A 21,586-nucleotide genomic window follows, 5' to 3' on the forward strand; every position below is an offset into this window, starting at 1 on the left:
AATAAATAAATAAAAACATTAAAAAAAATTGAACCTGGAGTTAGTTCACATCATCTACTTCGGCTTCAGATTTTTTTTTAATGTTTTTTTTTTTTGTATACATGATCGAGGCTCGTGGAACTGTGGGACAGTTCATATCTGAACACCATAGCAGGAACAACCACGTAAATTATGGTTAGATGTAGAGTTCAGACACAAAAGGTATCAATGCAGAAGAACAGATCTACAGGGAGTCATTACAGCCCACAAAGCTCGTGCTGGAAACAGAGGCAGACAAGAGAAGCTGGAATGCCCTATATTTACCAGGAACGTGGCCATAAAAGGCCCCGATAGCAAGCACTTTGGCCGTGTGTGCATCCCATTGTTGGTGTCTCACCTCTCGCTCACCGTGCTCCTCTCACCACTGCTTTGTTTAAAATCGCACCAAGAACGTGCTGATAGGTGAGTACCCAACCATTTGATGTTTTGTGCAGGTGCTAAATGGGGATATATAAAACTAAAATGTGTGCACCCACCAGGCAGTACGAAGTACCAAGTCGATAAAAAAATATCAACTATCTCGAAAGATTGAGTCCTCGCGGACTCTTCATATACGTACAGTAGTTTATAATCAACGTAAACATTGGTCATGGTGGACCCATGAGACCATCCTTCGTTTGAAATTAGTATTTCAAACAGAACTTCAAAAATATTATATATAGAGCTCTACACACACACACACACACACACACACACACACACACACACACACACACACACACACACACACACACACACACACACACACACACACACACACACACACACACACACACACACACACACACACACACACACACACACACACACACACACACACACACACACACACACACACTTCAAGTGGTATTACAGGGTTTTCTTGGTGATGTACTTGGTTAAGGTGTGACATCCACTGTGTGTGGATTAAAACAGTGAAATGTATTTGCATTCGACTCTGATATTTTGGTTCAGCATTGAAGTGAATCATTCATTGTTGTGAAAATATATGATGATATGTCTCAAACCAACTTTCACAACTAGCGAATTACAATACAGTACTATACTTCTATACCACAAGTAAGCCTGGTGTTGGATTAACGGTTAATGTGGCTGCCTTAAGATCTTTGGGTCTTGAGTTTGAGCCCCCTGTTGGGCCATTAAATAACACCAGGTGTGTTGACTCAGCCTGCCATCCTTCCGAGGATGCTTTCCAATGCTTTCCGACTTTACGGATGCTTTCCGATGGTTCTGTCTTTTTTTTCCCCTGATGTATCGGCTTTGATGTCCGTCGGCACACACATTTACCATGCTTCCCCATTGTCTCGGGTCGCTCACCTGCATTTTTTTTCATTTATTTATATTTTCATTTTTGGATGTTGTCTGATGATTCTGTGATTTTTCCTGGAGTTCAGGCTCTGAAGTCCATCAGCACGCAAAATTTCAGCTTACTACGTCACCCAGTAGGTAGCGATCTTTAATATCTGTCAGTCAGTCAGTGAGTGAGTCGTGGTTAGAAAGAGCTTTATATATTAGAAAGAACTGTCCCAGACCAGCAAGCCACAGCTTCTTCGCTCTCTGCAGATCAGGATAGAATCACAAACTGGTCCAACACATGGAACATGTCTTTCAACCCTGACAAATCTCACACTCTCACAATGTCTCTCCGAAAGGACCGTGTAGAACCCCCCCCCCCCCATCCACTTTCTCAACAATCCTCTGGAAGAAGTCCTATCATTCAAGCGTCTGGGTCTCACTATCTGCGCTGATATTTCCTGGGAAAGCCACATTTCCAACCTGGCCTCCAAAGCCAGTCACTGGCTGGGAATCCTCCATCGTGCAAAGTCCTTCCTCGGCCCACCTGAGCTCCTGACCACATACAAAGCTTTCGGCCACAGCCTGATGGAGCATTGCTCTCCCCTCTGGACTGGTGCTTCTGCCTCTCACCTTTCTCGGCTTCACGTTGTGGAAATCAAGGCATTTCAGATCATTGGTATCTCCCGCGATGAGGCTGAGTCTTTGGGTCTCTCACTCTCTCACTGTAGGCAGGTCAGTGGTCTTTCTGTCTTGTACTGTCTCCTCTCCGGTCTCGCCTTCCCCTGCTGTCTCTGCAATTTGCCCCCCCCCCATATTTCTGCAGGATGCTCAAGGTCCACCGACAACCCCCTTCAAACTACAAAAATCACAAATCACTGCTCGCCTTCACTCTTTCATTCCCCTTTTTCCTCTTTCATTCCTCTTGGAACTAGAACGGGCACTCAGTAGAGCGCATACCTTCGCCAACGCTACATTCCCCCCCCCCCCCAGAAACCGTTGATTGTGAGGGTATTTAATCCCATACCACATCTGCCATCTCATATGTGTTATGATGGCTTAAAAACATTAAATTTCCTGCTGTTTGACACTGATTAACGTACATTGTACAATTTCTGTATGAACTCCCTGACCTTTTTGGGTGTCGGTGTCAAGTCAATCTGATGACAACTGGTCACATTATAAGATATTATTTTCTGGCATTTTAGGGGCATTTAGCACACACGAGTTTCTGTTTTACTTAATAAGTTTTTTATTGTGACCAAACAACCATTCATTGTACAAAAATGACGATTTTGACCTTTTCATGACCTCGACCTTGACCTTTGTACTCTTAATTTTGTAATTGGTATTAGAGTGTGGGGAAAAGAACAGTCAACATTTTGGTGTTGGTTTCATGCATATCGGATAAGAATTGACCGTGTTATGACTAAAACCGCACATTTTGCAATGTCGTGACCCCCCCTGACCTTTGACTCACAACCGCTAATAAGGGTTATTACGTCATTTTGTCATGTCACATATCACAAGATGGGGCATTGAATTCTGAACATTTTGGCATTAGTTGCATGCAAATTGGATACAAATTGACCGTGCTATGGTAAAAAGACGATTTTGACCTTTTCATGACCTTGACCTTTGACCCGATCGCTCCCAAAATCTAATCAAATGGTCCTCGGATAATAACCAATCATCCCACCAAATTTGCTGCGATTCAGTTCAATACTTTTGGAGTTATGCGAATAACAAACAAACAAACAAACACACATATTCACAAATAAATAAATAAATACACAGCAATCAAAACATAACCTTTGCAACAAAGTTTGCGAAGGTAATAAACTCCCTCACTCTCTTCATTCCCATTCTCCACTCCCACCTCTTGTATTCCCCCATGCAAAATCATGATCTTTTCTACCCCCATTAATCCACTCCAAACCCACCTCTTTCAAATTCCCTGCTTTCCTTCCTGAACGTCCCTGCAATGTCCATTGTGTATACCCCGTGTTCCCCACTCCGTCCCTCTCCCTTCCACCGATCTCTTAATGTCTCTGTTCTCCACTGTTTTGTCTTTCCCACTCCCGCCTCTCTTGTCTCATGCCCGCCTTGCTGTGTGTTGTGTGTTAGCTCTCATACAAGCCTCGACAATGAATACAAAAAAAAATAAAGAAAGATTATATATATATATTGGGGAAAACAAGTATTTGCTACACTGCCGATTTTGCAGGTTTTCCCACTTAGAAAGCACGTAGAGGTCTAGTTTTTATCATAGGTAAACTTCAACTGTGAAAGACGGAATCTTAAACAAAAATCCTGAAAATCACATTGTATGATTTTTAAATAATTAATTTGCATTTTATTGCATGAAATAAGCATTTGATACATCAGAAAAACAGAACTTAATATTTGTTAGAGAAACCTTTGTTTGCAATTACAGAGATCAGACGTTTCCTGTAGTACTTAACCAGGTTTGCACAGACTGCAGCAGGGATTTTGGCCCACTCCTCCATACAGATCTTCTCCAGATCCTTCAGGTTTCGGGGCTGTCACTGGGCAACACAGACTTTCAGCTCCCTCCAAAGATTTTCTATTGGATTCAGGTCTGGAGACTGGCTCAGCCACTCCAGGACCTTGAGATGCTTCTTACGGAGCCACTCCTTAGTTGCCCTGGCTGTGTGTTTCAGGTCGTTGTCATGCTGGAAGACCCAGCCACGCCCCATCTTCAATGCTCTTATTGAGCGAAGGAGGTTGTTGGCCAAGATCTCGCGATACATGACCCCATCCATCCTCCCCTCAATACGGTGCAGTCGTCCTGTCCCCTTTGCAGAAAAGAATGATGTTTCCACCTCCATGCTTCATGGTTGGGATGGTGTTCTTGGGGTTGTACTCATCCTTCTTCTTCTTCCAAACACGGCGAGTGGAGTTCAAACCAAAAAGCTCTATTTTGGTCTCATCAGACCACATGACCTTCTCTCATTCCTCCTCTGGATCATCCAGATGGTCATTGGCAAACTTCAGACGGGCCTGGACATGAGCTGGCTTGAGCAGAGGGACCTGCAGGAATTTCATCCATGACTGCGTAGTGTGCTACTTATGGTTTTCTTTGATACTGTGGTCCCAGCTCTCTTCAGGTCATTGATCAGGTCCTGCTGTGTAGTTCTGGGCTGATCCCTTACCTTTCTCATGATCATTGAGGCTCCAAGAGGTGAGATCTTGCATGGAGCCCCAGACCGAGGGAGATTGACTGTTATCTTGAACTTTTTCCATTTTCTAATTGTGCCAACAGTTGTTGCCTTCTCACCAAGCTACTTGCCTATTGTCCTGTAGCCCATCCCAGCTTTGTGCAAGTCGACAATTTTGTCCCTGATGTCCTTAGACAGCTCTCTGGTCTTGCCCATTGTGGAGAGGTTGGAGTCTGATTGAGTGTGGACAGCTGTCTTTTATGCAGATAACGAGTTCAAACAGGTGCAGTTAATACAGGTAATGAGTGGAGAATGGGAGGGCTTCTTAAAGACAAAACTAACAGGTCTGTGAGAGCGGGAATTCTTACTGGTTGGTAGGTGATCAAATACTTATTTCATGCAATAAAATGCAAATTAATTATATAAAAATTATACAATGTGATTTTCAGGATTTTTGTTTTAGATTCCATCTTTCACAGTTGAAGTTTACCTATGATAAAAATTACAGACCTCTACGTGCTTTGTAAGTGGGAAAACCTGCAAAATCAGCAGTGTATCAAACACTTGTTCTCCCCACTGTATATATACATCGTGGTTTTTGCTCAGATAGATTCCAATTACACTGGCCCATCGGCTGACACCAGAGGCCTGAAGCCTCAGGACTGAAACCTGAGATCAATAAGTATTGTGGCCTTCACAAGGCCCGTGATGCGTATTGGCTCCAACCTTTTATATATTTGATGATCCTTTTAAGAGTCGCTTTGGTCGTTTTACACTGAAGGGAAAACTTATAGGTAGGGAATGGCAATTGTGAATGTTACAGCTCTGAAGATGGCTTTTGCTTCGCATGTCACCAAAATGGTGGATGTATGATTTTTTTGGGGGGGGGTACAATTGCGGGTGGAGTCAGGCCAGCTGTCCAACCAATGGGTTGAAAGGAGCATTGCATACGGAAGGACCGACGGACGAACAAGCATATTCTTAGATAGATTGATAAAAATATATATTCTGGTGGCACAATAATTAAGATTCAACCGTGATGAACGCGTCCTCTCAAATCAAATGATTATACAAACAAACTGTATTTCATCTGAGTTCTCCTCCAGTCACAACTTCCCTCCTGAATCTGATGCTGAATCTACAGGGTCAATCTCTTCTTCGTCATCATTGAATGTATTCAATGGGGTCTCACCCAGCAATTTGAGTCACTGCTCCGAATTTGTAATCTCTTTTGGGTTCCTTTGGCAGTTCAACAGACTGTCATGAAGATATACAGTACTTTCTGCAGCTGAACAATTTCAGTAACAGTACAACAAAGAAATCTCAAAAGATCTCAGTGACTAGGTCATCTTCCTCAAATGAATATATTCCATGAACTTTAAATTGGATTGCAAGTCAAAGGAATTCCTTCAAGAAATACTCGACCTTGGATTCTCTGGGGTGTTTCCTAACATCACAATTGCATCGCATATTTCTGTCAGTGGCTTTAGGTGAATGCACCTTCAATGTATTGAAGCAGGTTATGAGCTAGCACCGTTCAATTGTGTGACAAGTGTGTGAATGGGCACGCCATGCTTAATATCAACTGTGACATTTCACGAAGGATAGATTTCTCCTCAATAATTAGTGCATTTGCACGGGAAAAGGCGAGAACAGCATTTGTTCAATAAAAAATATACTCAAAATGTATTTCACTCTGGGTTTTTTTTTTCCGCTCACTTTTAACGTAGTACCGGGATGCTTATGGGATGGAGTGTCGTCTGTCCGTCAGTCCATCCACAAATACTTGCATAAACTTCTCTGAAATTACACATCCGAATAATTTCTATGAAACTTTACTACATCCTTCATCACCCGTGATGTACCAAAGTTTGTTCACAACTTTAAAAAAAATCGGGATCTAAGGACGTGTAAGGGGGGGGGGGTTGCACCCCCAAATATGTATTTGCTTTCTTCTCTGAAACTATACACGCAATTTCGATGAAACTTGATCACAACCTTCATCACCCGTTATGTACCAAAGTTTGTTCACGACATTAAAAAAACGGGATCTACGGGGGCGTTGCCCCCCAAAGGAGGTATTTGCTTTCTTCTGAGCATCTACACACACTTCCGATGAAGCTTGATGACAACCTTCATTACCCGTGTTGTACCAAAGATTGTTCACGACATTAAAAATAGTCGGTGTCTAAGGGGGTTGCCCCCTCCCCCAAATATGAATTTGCTTTCTACTCCAAACTACACACAGTTTTGATGAAACCTGTTCACACCATTAAAAAAGTCGGGGTCTACGGGGGGTTGCCCCCCAAATTTGTATTTGCTTTAATTCTCCAAAACTACACACACAATTTTGATAAAACTTGACCATTATCTTCATCACCCATAATGTACTAATATTTGTTCATGCCATTTTAAAAATCTGGGTCTAAGGGGATTTATGGGGGGGGGTTGCCCCCCAAAATAGGTATTTGCTCTAGCATTCGTTCATTGGTACATTTTTCTGATTCTGGTCCACATTGACTTCCTCCTCAGTATCATTATTCTATCAGGTGAGTGCCCAGGGGTATCAACCCTATTTTAAAAATACATTCCCATGACTACTTTAACCATTCTTTTGACATCAGTTTCCCTCTGAGAGCCCAGTCAACAACTGTTCTTGCAACGCTATGATATGCTTTCTCAAGGTCAACAACACACATTATGCAGTTTCCTTTTCTTTGCCAAACGCTTCTTTTTTTCTCTCTTTTTTTTGTATACATTGTCGATGCTCGTATGAGAACTAACATACAACACACAACGGGCGCAGGAGACAAGAGGGGTGGGAGAGGGAAAGACAAAACAGTGGGGAACAGAGACATTAGATCTGTGTAACGGGGGTAGAAAAGATTGAGTTTTTGGATGGGGGAAGATAAGAGGTGATGGTGAAGAGCTGCTTTGAAGACCTGGAGGGAAGAATGGGATTGAAAAGAGTGTGGGAGTTTGTTCCAAAGGCCGGAAAAAAAGAGGAATGAAAGAGTGAAGGTGAGCAGTGATTCGTGATTTTGGTAGTTTTACCAGAACGGGGTCGCTGGCGGATCTTGAGTGCCCTGCGGAAATATGGGGGGGGGGACAGAGCAGGGGGGGGAGACCGGAGAGGAGATGGTAGAAGACAGAACGACCACCGACCTGCTTGTGGTGAGAGAGAGAGAGAGGCCCAAAGACTCTGACTCACCGCTGGAGATACCGATGGTCCTAAATACCTTGGTTTCCACAGCGTGAAGCCTAGAAAGGTGAGAGGCAGAAGCACCAGCCCAGAGGGAAGAGAAGTACTCCATCAGGCTGCGGATTTAAGATTTGTATGTGGTCAGGAGCTCAGGTGGGCTGAGGAAGGACTTTGCATGACAGAGGATGCCCAGTCGGCAACTGGCTTTGGAGGCCAGGTTGGAAATGTGGCTTTCCCAGGAAATATGGCAGAAAGTGAGACCCAGAAGCTTTATTGAAAGGACTTCTTCCAGAGAATTGTTGATAAAGTAGATGGGGGGGGGTTCCAAACGGTCCTTTCGGAGAGACATAGTGACAGTGTGAGATTTATCAGGATTGAAAGTATTGTTGCACGTGTTGGACCAGTTTGTGATTTTATCCAGATCTGCAGTGAGCGAAGAACCTGCTGCTTGCCGGTCTGAGGGATGACAGATGGTACGGCAGAGGGTGGAGTCATCAGCAAAGAGATAAAGAGGATTTTTCATGGAGTCGGAGAGATCGTTGATGAAAACCAGAAAAAGAACAGGGGGCGAGAATGCTACCTTGAGGAACTCCAGCCTGGACGGGAAGAGGGGATGAAGGAACTCCAGCCTGGACAGGAAGAGGGGATGAAAGAACTCCATTAAAAGCCACATGTTGGCTGCAACAGGAGAGGAAGTCTGTGAGCCATGAGTGGAGATGGCCTTGGATAGCATATGAAGAGTTTGGTGAGCAGGGCAGGGTGCCAGACCTTGTCAAAAGCACTCGATATGTCTCGGGGGGAGATGGCTCTGATATCATGTCTGGCATTGAGGACGTCCATCCATTGTTGGGAGAGCAGAAGCAGCATATCCAGGGTAGAGTGACCTGCTCTGAAACCAAATTGATGATGGGAAATCAAGCCATTGGAGAAGAGGAAGGATTTAATGTCTGAAATGATGATGGAATCCATAACCTTGCTCATGATTGGGAGAAGGCCGATTGGTCTGTAGTTGCAGGGATCTGTTTTTGCACCTTTTTATGCAGAGCGGTTATGTTTGCTGATTTCCAAGCAGGTGGTGGATGACCTTGAGCAAATGAGAGGGTGAATAGAACAGAGAGAAAGTGAGCAAGAGCAGCAGAGCAGGTTTTTAGGACATGTGGGTTGATGTCATCTGGACCGGTTGCAGAATCTGAGTCGAGGTTTGACAGCAAGCTCTCCACTTTGTCAGAAGAAAAGGACACAGAGTCCAGGAAAAGCTGGGTGCGACTGGATAAGGTGGATATAGAAAGCGATGGGTTTCAGACACAAGATTTAGATACAACTTCTGTTGGCATTGCCTCAAAATAATCATCACCTCTGTTGATCTTCCTGGTATAAAACCAAACTGGTTGTTGTCTGTACTTAGCAGCATTTATGTTCTTTTCTAAAGTTTTGTCATTATTTTGTTGAATATTGGTTCCCAACAATCATTTCTGAAGTGCAGCAATAATCTATTATGACTCCTTCAACGTCCTAAGTTCTTCCGACCTCATTGTGGGGTTGGCCATGGAACGTTTTTGACCCAATTCTTTCATGACCAACCAGGCTAGGCCTGAAGTTCAACTGGAGCCGATTTGGACAGGAATTTGCAATTGGCGAGGGTGAAGGTAATAACTCACCTCCTATTTGCAAAAGTGGCATCATGGGATCTACAACATCCAACAACGTTCAATGATGGCAGACAGGTCCAACTGCTTATGCATCCATCCGTCGGATGGCACACACATTGATGCATTGTCTTGCATGTGAACCAGAAGGGTGACAATGGATAGCCGAGTCGAGATTCGAACACAGGCGAGACAGCACAAAAGCGAGTGCACAAACCTTTAAGCTCTCATGCTGGCCCAGGAAGTTTCACTAGAATACTAAAAGGCAGAATGATTTAATATTGGCATTCACATCAGAAACCAAAACAACAGCATTCCGTGAATATGAATCCAAAGATGGCATTTCAAAAGAATTCTGTGAATAGATCATTTCAATCTCAATATCCCAGTGTGCCATACAAATTGCAACTGACATGATCCAGCTCTCTCAATCAAGTCACTCTGCCCTTCAAACCCTTTTAGGTGATTGTAGTTCCCTTGGAAATCTGTGTGGAATCAGGAAACAGAACATGTACAATACAGCTTATTCACTTGCCTTCCAAAATTAGCCATTTCTAAATCTCTCCTGCAACAGCACAATAGCTCAAATGAAATCGAGGCTTTGGCTCGGCATGGGGACAACCTTCAACAATCGGCATGACGCGCGAAGGAGATTTTAAAACGAAATCAATAATTGCCTGCACACAATTTGTTATTGATTTGTGGATTGATAAAAAATTTTTTTGAGGATCCTTTATAAATATATCGGAGGATGTTCCACTTCTGGATAAGTGCAGACAGGACAGTGGACGAAATACCTTTCCTAAGGTGCAGAACCGAATGCCTGTCAAGATGCTGTACCCTGTCAAGATATGACCCAAAAAGGATATGAATCCCACTGTCCCATCTGCACGTGAAGCAGCCCACTATGCTTTTTTATTTACAGGAGCGAGGTCTCATGCAAGAGGAAAGAAGAACTGACAGTGAGATAAATCAAGACAATGAATGAACAGGAAAAGTAGAGAGGGAGTAGTGGGTGCAAACACTGTAACTGGCAAGTAATATGGTTGGGTGAGGAAAGGTTAATGGGAATAACGAAGATCATGAGTCAGACTTGGGGATGGGTTGAGGCCCTGTCTGGGAGAGAGAGAGAGAGAGAGAGAGAGAGAGAGAGAGAGAGAGAGAGAGAGAGAGAGAGAGAGAGAGAGAGAGAGAGAGAGAGAGAGAGAGAGAGAGAGAGAGAGAGAGAGAGAGAGAGAGAGAGAGAGAGAGAGAGAGAGAGAGAGAGAGAGAGAGAGAGAGAGAGAGAGAGAGAGAGAGAGAGAGAGAGAGAGAGAGAGAGAGAGAGAGAGAGAGAGAGAGAGAGAGAGAGAGAGAGAGAGAGAGAGAGAGAGAGAGAGAGAGAGAGAGAGAGAGAGAGAGAGAGAGAGAGAGAGAGAGAGAGAGAGAGAGAGAGAGAGAGAGAGAGAGAGAGAGAGAGAGAGAGAGAGAGAGAGAGAGAGAGAGAGAGAGAGAGAGAGAGAGAGAGAGAGAGAGAGAGAGAGAGAGAGAGAGAGAGAGAGAGAGAGAGAGAGAGAGAGAGAGAGAGAGAGAGAGAGAGAGAGAGAGAGAGAGAGAGAGAGAGAGAGAGAGAGAGAGAGAGAGAGAGAGAGAGAGAGAGAGAGAGAGAGAGAGAGAGAGAGAGAGAGAGAGAGAGAGAGAGAGAGAGAGAGAGAGAGAGAGAGAGAGAGAGAGAGAGAGAGAGAGAGAGAGAGAGAGAGAGAGAGAGAGAGAGAGAGAGAGAGAGAGAGAGAGAGAGAGAGAGAGAGAGAGAGAGAGAGAGAGAGAGAGAGAGAGAGAGAGAGAGAGAGAGAGAGAGAGAGAGAGAGAGAGAGAGAGAGAGAGAGAGAGAGAGAGAGAGAGAGAGAGAGAGAGAGAGAGAGAGAGAGAGAGAGAGAGAGAGAGAGAGAGAGAGAACAGCCTCTGGAAGATGGTTCCATGGAAAGGAGACACGTGAGTGATAAAACAATCAAAGTGTGCAGGCAGCCTGGATTTGAAAGCACAAACGCTTCTGCGGGCTGTTGAAACACAGAATTGTAGATCCAGTGATTTTCATTTTCCCAAAAAACTCAATTCCTTTTTCGAAATGAAATTCCGTTTCATGGTTGGTAATTTAATGGAGGCAAATTGTGTGTGTTGGTGTTGATATATGCTTCACAAATGGGAAGGACTGAGGCAGAGAAGCAGGAGTTCAGAGATCCATGGGAGAGGTTGATGGGAATGGTTTATCTGGAGGTGATGTTGGGTATTGTGGGAGACTTCAGCACTCATGTGGAGTAGCAAAACCGGGTGAAGGGGAATGTGTTGGGAAATTCAGTTGGGGAATGAGGAAGAGAGAGGGTCAAGAACTGGTGGCAAGGAATGAGATGGCCATAGCTGGTTTGTTCTTTCAGAAGCGGGACAGTCATACGATTATTGACAGGAGTAGGGAGCATAGAACGGAGTTGGATTGGTTGGTAGTGAGGAAGCAACAGTTTTGGAGGATCAAGGACTGTAAGGTGGTGGCTATAGAGTATGTCACTACCTTGCACAAGCCTGTGGTGTTTGTTGTATGCATGAAGAAATGGAGGGAAGTTAAGAGCAGGGGTTGAAAGATGATAAGGTGGGGGAAGTGCAGGGTCAACATCGCCAAAGAGTATAAGGAGAGAATTAGGGCCACGTATGAGTAACTTAGCGCATAGAAGAAGCCAAAGATTTAGAGGAGGAGTGGAAGAAGCATGATGAGGTGTTTAGGGGAATTGCAGAAGTTTCATGTGGAAGGACAACAGGAAAGGGTGTATCTTCTTGGAAAATAAATTGGGTATGGTGTATGGAGGAAGTAGTGAAGGTAGTTGGTAAAAATTAGGAGGTTTGGAAGGGGATAGAGAGGATCAAGGGTATTGGAGGACAACCAGATGTATATTGGCTGCTCCTGTATAGGCAAATTAAGAAAGCAGCAAAAGAGTTGTCGACAACGCAAGGAATGATATGGAAGCGGATGTGTACAACTAATTAGAAGAAGATGGTGGGGAGAAGATAAAATTGTAAAAATAATAATTGGATTTATATAGCACCTTTTGCCTATGGAGCAAATGGAGGTGCCGCCTGTTAGACGCTCAATCCACAATACACTTTTAAAAACAACATTCCAACCACATGGCTATTCCTTTCATTACTTTCTCTTGAGATCCCTCATTCCAGTTTTTTTGTTGCTCTGCAACCTCACTGCTGATGGTGACGTGCTCCATGACTGATAATGGTCGAGGACGAACCTATCTGACCTCACTATCTCCGTGGTTAGCCAGGGCTCATGGAATATCGACGGCTTGGAACGAGAAGGGATGGTAAAGGACAGTATCTTGCTGCATCCATCCATTCTTTCAACAATTTGCAGGTTATAGAATAGAGGAACAACAAAAAAAAGTTTTGAGACAACCACTACTCTGCAGACAATGGTGGTTTGCGAGCGCAAAGAAATCTCTTCACACACACAAGCTTGGGAATCTGCCACCATTCTTCGTCAAATCAACCCCTGTGACCACGTCTCCATGACAACATCATCCGGATGCTTGTGTACAACCCAAAAATCCACATGCCCAAAAGCTAGGAGTCGAAGCCGTAGAGCCAGTGTCGGGGCTCAGGCGGAAGAATGTGTGAGTTTTGAAAACAGTTAGGCCGGTGATGTTTGAAATATACAGAAGTTGGAGATGCAATCAGAATGCGAGCTGAGCACAGCAAATGGAGTGTCCATCCATCGGGACCATACTCTGTGCAGGGAGTTGGTGCTGCCTCAGCAGTCTCCTTGGCTATTGGACACAATCCCGGACGGGTCACCACTCCGACACATGATACCAGCAAGCTGGCACTCATTTTGCCGACCTCAGAAGGATGACAGGCAGAGTCAACCCCACCTGCTATTAATTCTCAGTCAGGTTTCTTGACTGCCACTGGTAACATGTAACCCAGTGCTACCTGCCGCATGGTCGGGTTGTCGGCAACTAAACCGACACCCCTCACTGGCTTGCCAGTGGGTAGGGAGACTGTGACACCCTGCCAGGACGAAAAACAACACCTGCCAAAGGTCAGATGATCTCCTTCGGGAGCCAACGGCAATCCAGTAAGGAGATGGTGTCTCCGAAAAAAAACACCCATCCGGTTAGACCGGTTTTTTAAAGTAGTAGATTGTGGACACCAACTGCCCAGGGTGGTACTGCCGTTCTGACTTAGTAGCGATAAAGTGGTGCCCGGAACCATCTTACACTCTCCGTGTCAGGATTGCTGGTCTTACTTTCTGTCTCACTCAAACTATAGCTACCGGGCTAGCTTTAAATCTCCCTTTCTTGCAAACAAACATCATATACTTTTCTTCATACATTTTTCTCTTTCATTTCTTTTATTTAAGGCTTGGCCTCGATGAGGACTATTCAAGTCCATGCCTTTAGCCTTCAACATAAAAATAAAAAATAAAAAAATTCAGCAGCTGAGTGGGATTTGAACTCAGAATCCTCAGATCCAAAGCCCACCACCCTAACCATTAAGCCAACACCAAGCATATACAGAGTATGGCTAGTCAGGTTCCACACCAGCTCGCCGACACAGATGTCCAGCTCACATTATGCTGTGTAGTTCACAGTGGGCCTGGGGGAGAGGAGGGAGGATGACCCACCATTTTCCAGTGCTTCAAAATGAAGCAAGGCCACCTTCCTCTACGTCCCCATACCCTTTCCTCTCCTTCTCCCGTGTCCTTTGTATTCCCCTGTGCATATGTGTCATAAGAAATAGTTTGAGTTAGGCGAGGCTTCTTTTTATTGGCATTTACTGTCAAGTTCATGGAATTATTCAGTCATTAATTGTATTGCCTTTCTGTGTTCCTTTCGCGTGTTAATTAAACCATTATTTTTCCTTATTTTACTTTGGCTTTTGTGCCATCATTGCACTTCCAGAGTTACAAATTATTGTTTGGGGACATGAGTGCCAAAATATTAACACACTTAAAATTAAAATTGGAATTTTTCCACACTTGCGGTTCGCACCCACACGCACAAACTTGCCTCGTGCTCCGGTGATCCTAGGGAGTTTATCTCTGGTGAGACTTGGTCTAGTCCATTATGGCGAGAAGAGTCCCATTACAATACATTTAAGTAAAATACAGGAGAAGGTAAGGTCAATGATCCTTAAGAATGACTTTCTCTAAACAAAGGTAGCGAATAATAGTCCCTACCTGGACTGGCACCCACAATCTCTGGATGCCAGTCCAGTGTCTTCATTTATAAGCCACCATTGTATCCAAATGGCATACACTGCAATATGGACTGCACAATAGGCAGTACACTGTTATTTTTAGAGAGCTGGGAAAGTGTGGGATAGGGGTCGCTACTGCATTTGTAATGTTGGTGTTCAGAGCTGTGTGGTAGGAACATTGTTCACAAGAAGAGGCTTTTTTGTATACATGGTCAAGGCTCGTGGAAGAGCTAGAACACGATCAGGACACAACAGAACAAAAGCAACAGGAGAGAGAGAGAGAGGGGCAACACCAACAGCGGAGTCGAAGGACAAAATAGAGGGAGACTTGGACAAGCAATAGGTGTGGGGAGGAATGAGGGGTGGGGGAAGATGTATGTGATGGACGAAATGGATACAGAAGGAAACTCCAGAAAGAAAAACTGGAAATTTGGAAGAAGGTGAGCTTGGGATCCTAGGATCTTGAGTTCAAATCCAACTCGCTGTGGAATTAATACCAGGTGGGGTTGACTCTGCCTGTCATCCTTCTGAGGTTGGCAAAATGAGTGCCAGCTTGCTTGTATCCTGTGTCTGAGTGGCGACTCGTCCAGCATTGTGCCCAATAGCCAAGGAGACTGCTTAGTCAGCACCAATGCTCTGCACAGAGTATGGTCCCCCATGGATGAATGGATGGGCTTGGAGGTTGGGGTGTGGGTGGGTTAAAGGGGGTAGAAAGAATAAGGTCATGGGTTTGGATGGGGGTGATCAGAGATGGTGGTGAACAGCTGTCTTGAAGACCTGGAGCGAAGAATGACAATGAAGAGAATGTGGAAGTTGGTTCCACAGGAAGGGAAAAAGCAAGAACGAATGAGTGGAGGTGAGCAGTGATTTTCTATCTCGGCAGTTTCACCAGAAAGGGGTTGATGGTGGACCATGTGTGCCTTGCAGAAACCTGGGGTGGGGGACAAAGCATGGAAAGAGCAGAATGTGCAAGATGAGAACGGAGGTGGTAGACGATTTTTGAAGAAACTTTGAGAAAAATCGAATGACTTACTTCATAAATATAATTTATTTCCTCACTAAGATCTTTCTTGTTCTATAACTGCTGCGGCACCCCGTGAGAAGTAAAATATCAGCGAGGAACAGATGACTTTGTGATTTGGTGTTGTTATGCACAAGCAGAGTAACGACCTTCACTAAACAAGTGCATTTTGGGTAACCTTGGTTGAGATATCTTTCCACTTATGAAATGGCTTGCCTTTTCATTACTCTACAGGCAGCAGTTAAACTCCTGGCAATAAATGTGATGCACTAAGATAAAATAAGTGCCATCAAATGACAGTACCCTGCCATCATAATTTGGCCACCTGATGTTCGTACTTGACAGTAATCTTATGTGGAAAAGAGAGATTATATAAAATGCGAATGAGTGGAAATGTTTCATTTTTCATACCTGGTCGAGCCTATCATTTGATAACACCTCGTGCTCGATCAAGAACTGAAATTAAACTTTCAGTACTTTCACAACACAGACGGATCTGTCCTGTTTGCCAATTAGAATATTCTGCCTCAGATAGTGATATATTGTTGCAGGCCGGGTATCGGCTGCGAGCGCGACCGCTAGATGGAGCAGCGGAGTCGACTCCACCGAACACCCGGAATTTACTCCGAAAAGTACGGGTCCCTTATCGGACCGTGAATCGTCAATAATTCTGCCACGTGGTACAGGGTTATTTGCCAATCTTCAAAATACCTAGAGATCCACATTGCGAGTTACCGAGTAGCCACACCCTCGACGGCACCCGTACGAGCCGAGCCGTTAGCGTGCTCGACCCGTGCGCAACCCGAGCGGGTGGTTGCCGAAGTCCCGTCGGTCCAAATGTCCCCTTACGGCGGCAACAACGGCCTTGCTAATTCTCCAACACGCGTCACGCTAAGCCAATGGAAGGAAACACAGCAACGATCTGATACATTTAACACATGGGTTTATTTATAAAGGGGGGGAGGAGGGAAGCACGCAAAAAGCAGAGTTATCACGACTATAGCGATGCAAGGCAATTTATGTACAAGCAAAGAGCACTTATATGATTCCTACTTACTAGACTGGCACCACAAACACACACACAAAAGAAACGGTGGCCACTGCCTTTATTGGGGCCTCCAGCTCGGAGGGAAAGGTAAGCTGAAGACCAGTGCCTGCCTCGGACCTGTCCACCTCATGTGGTTTGGGCGAGCCGATTTGAACTGGGCACCAGTGAGAGGCGAGCAGAATCCAGACATCAGCGAGTCGCGATCAACCTCCTGAGCTCCGCTCGGTGCTCATCCTGGCAACCAAATCTCTCCTCCGTATCCCAAACCCTTGTGGTTCTTTTCAAGAAGCAGGAGGAAGGATCACTCAAGCCCAAGCTCTCGCTGTCCGCCGACAGACACGGCGCGCGTCCCTTGCGGTTCTTATCGGGGATCGTGTCTATCAAGCTCGCTCCAGCTGTCTGATCGCGCCGCACCCTTATTCACCCTGTTCGGCAGGGGGGGAGGGGCTGCCTTCACGCTTCCCGCTCCCCCTCACTGGACAGTTTTGGCGCGCAAGATGCGCTCGTCACCCCATCATTGGCCAAAACGGGTGGAAAGTCCATCGATTGGCCCGGGGGCGTGGTAACGTCACGCGGGCCCCTTGCTCACCGTCACGGGGTCTGATTGGCTGAGCGGCAGCCACCCCACCCGTAGCACGCTGATTGGTTGAGGGCCGCCGCGAGGCTCCTCCTTGAATTCTGCCCACCAAACAGGCAGAGGAACATTATCCTGCGTGGGCTCCACCCACGTACGTGCTGATACGCACGCAGACAATGGCGTCGGTGTGAGGAAGCGAGGTGAAGGCGTGTTGTTGTAGTTGATGGTGGTGTAAAAATAAAAGAAAACCCTGACTATCAAAGTAACTTCGCAGCGCATGTACATTTAATCACCCATTAGACACGGGACGGGGACCCTAACTATAAACACATACTTACCGATATAACTGTTCTATAGGACCTGTATGTTTGTGTGCTCATGGCTTCCAGATTCGCAACAATATTCCCCAACCTCAACCTCCCATATTCGTAAGTTTCCTGTAATTACATCTCATTGTCAGAACATGTAGACGTATTCCCTTCAGAAGACCATTCAGATGCTCCCACAGGTGCCCTATTGGATTCTTATCTGAGCTTTGGGGATCCCAGGGAGGAAGTTGAATCCCTTGTTTCCTTCTCCAGTTTATGTTGAATACAAGAGGGGTAGCATATGTAGCAAGCACGATGATCCTGAACAATTTGTACCCTGCGTACGCAAGGCGAAAACCAGGGTTAAGCAATTGGTTCACTTCTGTCTGTCTGTCTGTCTGTCTGTCTGTCTGTCTACAAATGGCTGTTTATGATCGAGGAACAACTTGATTTCAATTGAATGTTATATTTTGAAAACAAATCAGAACATGAATCAGAAAACAAACCTGTAGTTTGACACTACTTTGGCTCTGGATTTGTCCTGATCACGCGTGCGCAGAGAGGAGTCAGATAAAAAAAAAATTCTCTCTCTGCCTGTCTGTCAGTCAAACAAAAATTAAAATCATTCCAAACGGGAAACTTACTGTTATTAAGGACGTTATAAAGGACACAGACAACAGGCATTAATGACTAATGACACATGTTTAATAAGGTGGTGTAAAAGATGGTACATCAACGGTGGTAAACTTCAGAATTTTTTTTCCTCCAACCTTTAACAGCTTTATTTTATTTAAATCGAGTTATGTACCTGAACACTGTAGAACACAAATCACCTTTTTAGCACTTTCAAAACACTTCCATTTAGCAGTATCAGAACTTTGAAAAAATATTACAGCATTTTACGCCATCACGACCACTCAAATTGGCCACTCATTGTTTCTCAAAACTGCACGGGGTAAGTTGTTCTATGAACTCTCTACTTGCATCAAGTATCAGTGTGCCTTATGAGTTTAATGGTCGGAGATTATCACTAAAATGTCTATCTTCAGCAGAATTAAGGTATTTGTATGGAGGCCATTTGTAAGTACGAACAGCTCGGTTTCTTTAAATCGGAACTTTTAATGCAGCGGTTTATTCCTTGTGATCTGAAGGGGATTCTTACTTGCTGCACACCTTCTGCAGACAAATCGGTGGAGATGATGTACCATTGTTTCGCTTATCTGGGGAGCACAAGTGGCAAGTGAAGACACTTGTTGGGTGTCATTATTGAAGGCCTAACTTTTTTCAGTCAACTGTCCTGCTTGTAATGTGGATGTTTTAGATTATATGTCATATCTTTCACAAGAGTGTTCCTTGTACTTTGGTTGTTAGGATGCCAAATTAGCATTTAGAGATCATATTTTCTTTGGGTGGTGCTTTAATCAGATTATAACTTTCCATAATATATATGATGAAGCATGCAGGTTTGACAATCTTTCTTCATTGGGAACCTTTTTTTGTCTCTGGCCAATACTATGATGAATTACATGAAGCAACGATGTTTTTGGAAGGATCTGTAGCTTGAGATAGTATTTTGTCCAACATATGTTTGTGTTTTGTCACCTGCAGCTTCCACAAAGCTTGGACCATCTCTGAAATAGAGCGACATGGCCGCCAAAACAACCCTACCATTCTACCAAAAATCACTCAAACGCTACGATCATAAATATCGCAGCAAGGAACTCGGATCCATCATGAGGAAATACCTCTCCGAGAGCACCGAGTCCGCGTCCTGCTTTGACAGGTTTATTTATATACCAAGCACAAGACTTGCTTTTGTTTGGCCGATGATGACTCGCTGATAGGTATGTTATTTTGTGTATGGGATGTTCATTTATATCTCAGCTAATTATAGCTTGTTGGGATTAGAGGGAAGGTGGGTTGCTTGGAGGGGATGTAATGATTGAGAGCTCTCAACACAGCTGCTGGTAAGGATTAATGCTTAGGGATGTACTTTTCCGCATTAGCAGCATCAATGTGGGAAGTGTGTGTGAGCGGAGGGGTGTGGGGGGAGAGCAGTGGAGTGTTGGTGAGGGAGTATGACTGTCTGGGATAAGGGGGTTGGGTGTGCTGGGGGAGTTTGGCAATATTTAGTTGCGTTGTAGCTCTTTTGATTTGTGTTCACTTTTACATGGCTGCGCTTTAATAACAGGTGGCTTTGGCACTCTGTGCAGGTAAAACCACATAGGAATAGTGAGCTAGATAGAATTACTATATAGGTCACATTCGAGAATGACACACAATTCCCAGATTGGGTTAAACAATACTAACAATATGCTGTGTTTGTTCATTTATAATCGTTTGTTTGCTAATATCAGATTTCTGTTTTTATCGTTTTCTGCGAATGTTATGTGGACAGTATGCCTCGAAGGTAGCACAGAGACTTTTGTGTTGTCTAGTATGGATTACATTAACGACATAAAATGATTTGGTGATAAACTGTTGTTCTGATGCACTGTGTTATATGTGTTGCATCGTCGAGTACACTGTCCTTTTGAATAAGCTGCTACAATTGTTCCATCTTTTAGCACTTTTTGTGGATATAAAGGATCCCAAATTTCATATGTGTACTGTCATGTGGAAAGGGTGTGTGTGTGTGTGTGTGTGTGTGTGTGTGTGTGTGTGTGTGTGTGTGTGTGTGTGTGTGTGGGTGGATCCATAGCTGGACTGTGGTAAGCGTCATATGGTCCGTGTGTTTTGAGTAGGTTGGATTGTCATGTAACAGGGATCTGTCAGCGCAAGTTGTCTTGTAAAATGTGACGTTGAGGAGGCAGCGTTTGTAATTTACAGGCAAGGATAGTCAATGTAATATTGTACGGGTCATCACCTCTTGAATGTGGACGGGGCCAGGTGAAGAATGTCACATGAGTGTGAAAGGCCATTATGATCTCTCTGAACAGTGTGTGCCTGCCATGGCAGCACAGTGTGCTGTGGAGCCAGAAGTGGGAATGGATTCATTTTTATTGGGGCTGTCCCATGGGCAGGGCGGCCCAGAGGGGGACTCCGCCCAGGAGGAAGCAGATCACTGGAGGAGTGTGTAAGGCAGAACATTATTGTGGTCAGAACATCATTATTACGTGTCACTTTATTTCTCATCATGGTATTTTGGTTTGCATGTCCCGATTCTCCTCTTTGTGTCTTTTGATTCGCTTGGTTTGTTGCGAACTGCTTGTGGCCATTTCCTGAGATGAAAGGTTCTGGCGCTGAGGCGTACCATGTTAACGGAGCCTCAGATGTGAAAGTACCATGCTATGCAGGTATTGTGATCAAATTCCAAATCCTGAGCATGAGTACCGCTGGAAAAGCAATGACAGATCACCTTTGTTCTAATCCCATTTGAGAAAAAAAAGGAACAAGAAGACACCCCAAGGCTCAAAACGCAAGTCTTTTTTTGTTTGTTTGTTTGTTTCCATTTTGAGGACAAAGTTGTGATGTGGTCATTATTAAATATGGAAACATCCATCCCCTCTCCTTAACTTAGCATGCTTACTGCCAGGGCCCCTTTAAGGATTTATTTATTTATTTTTATTTTTTGTATATACTGTCGAGGCTCGTATGAGAGCTAACACACAGAACGTACAACAAGGGGAGCAGGAGACAAGAGGGGCAGTAGAGGGAATGGAAAAAAACAATGAACAGAGACATGAGGAGATCTGTGGAAGGGAGAGCGGATGGGATGGGGTCATCAGCAAAGAGATAAAGAAGATTTTCCAGAGAGTCGGAGAGATCATTGATGAAAACCAGAAAAAGAACAGGGTCCAGAACGCTACCTTGAGGAACTCCAGCCTGGACAGGAAGAGGGGATGAAAGAACTCCATTTAGGGCCACACGTTGACTGCGACAGGATAGGAAGTCTGCGAGCCATGAGTGGAGATGGCCTTGGATACCATTGGAAGAGAGTTTGATGAGCAGGGCAGGGTGCCAGACTGTATCGAACGCATGCAATATGTCTCGGGAGATCGCTCTGTTTTCATGCTTGCATTGAGGATCTCC

The 21,586-nt window shown here is 44.6% G+C and overlaps 1 protein-coding gene across 4 annotated transcripts in view; it reads left to right on the top strand.

The window, feature by feature from the left end:
- Positions 1-285: 285 nt before the first annotated feature.
- LOC147013560 (myomesin-1-like) overlaps positions 286-21,586 on the top strand; it is a 252,103-nt gene continuing 230,802 nt past the window's right edge. For all 4 annotated transcript variants that reach the window (XM_085855453.1, XM_085855456.1, XM_085855454.1 and 1 more), the window contains exons 1-2: positions 286-441; positions 19,163-19,337. In XM_085855453.1, coding sequence (XP_085711579.1) covers positions 19,201-19,337 — 137 coding nt within the window. In that variant the 5' untranslated portion in view covers positions 286-441; positions 19,163-19,200. The remainder of the gene's footprint in view (positions 442-19,162; positions 19,338-21,586) is intronic.

The sequence above is a fragment of the Eptatretus burgeri genome, chromosome 14, assembly GCF_056783735.1.
Source record: "Eptatretus burgeri isolate ZD-2024b chromosome 14, Ebu_testis_v1, whole genome shotgun sequence".
In the NCBI taxonomy this organism is placed as follows: Eukaryota; Metazoa; Chordata; class Myxini; order Myxiniformes; family Myxinidae; genus Eptatretus; species Eptatretus burgeri.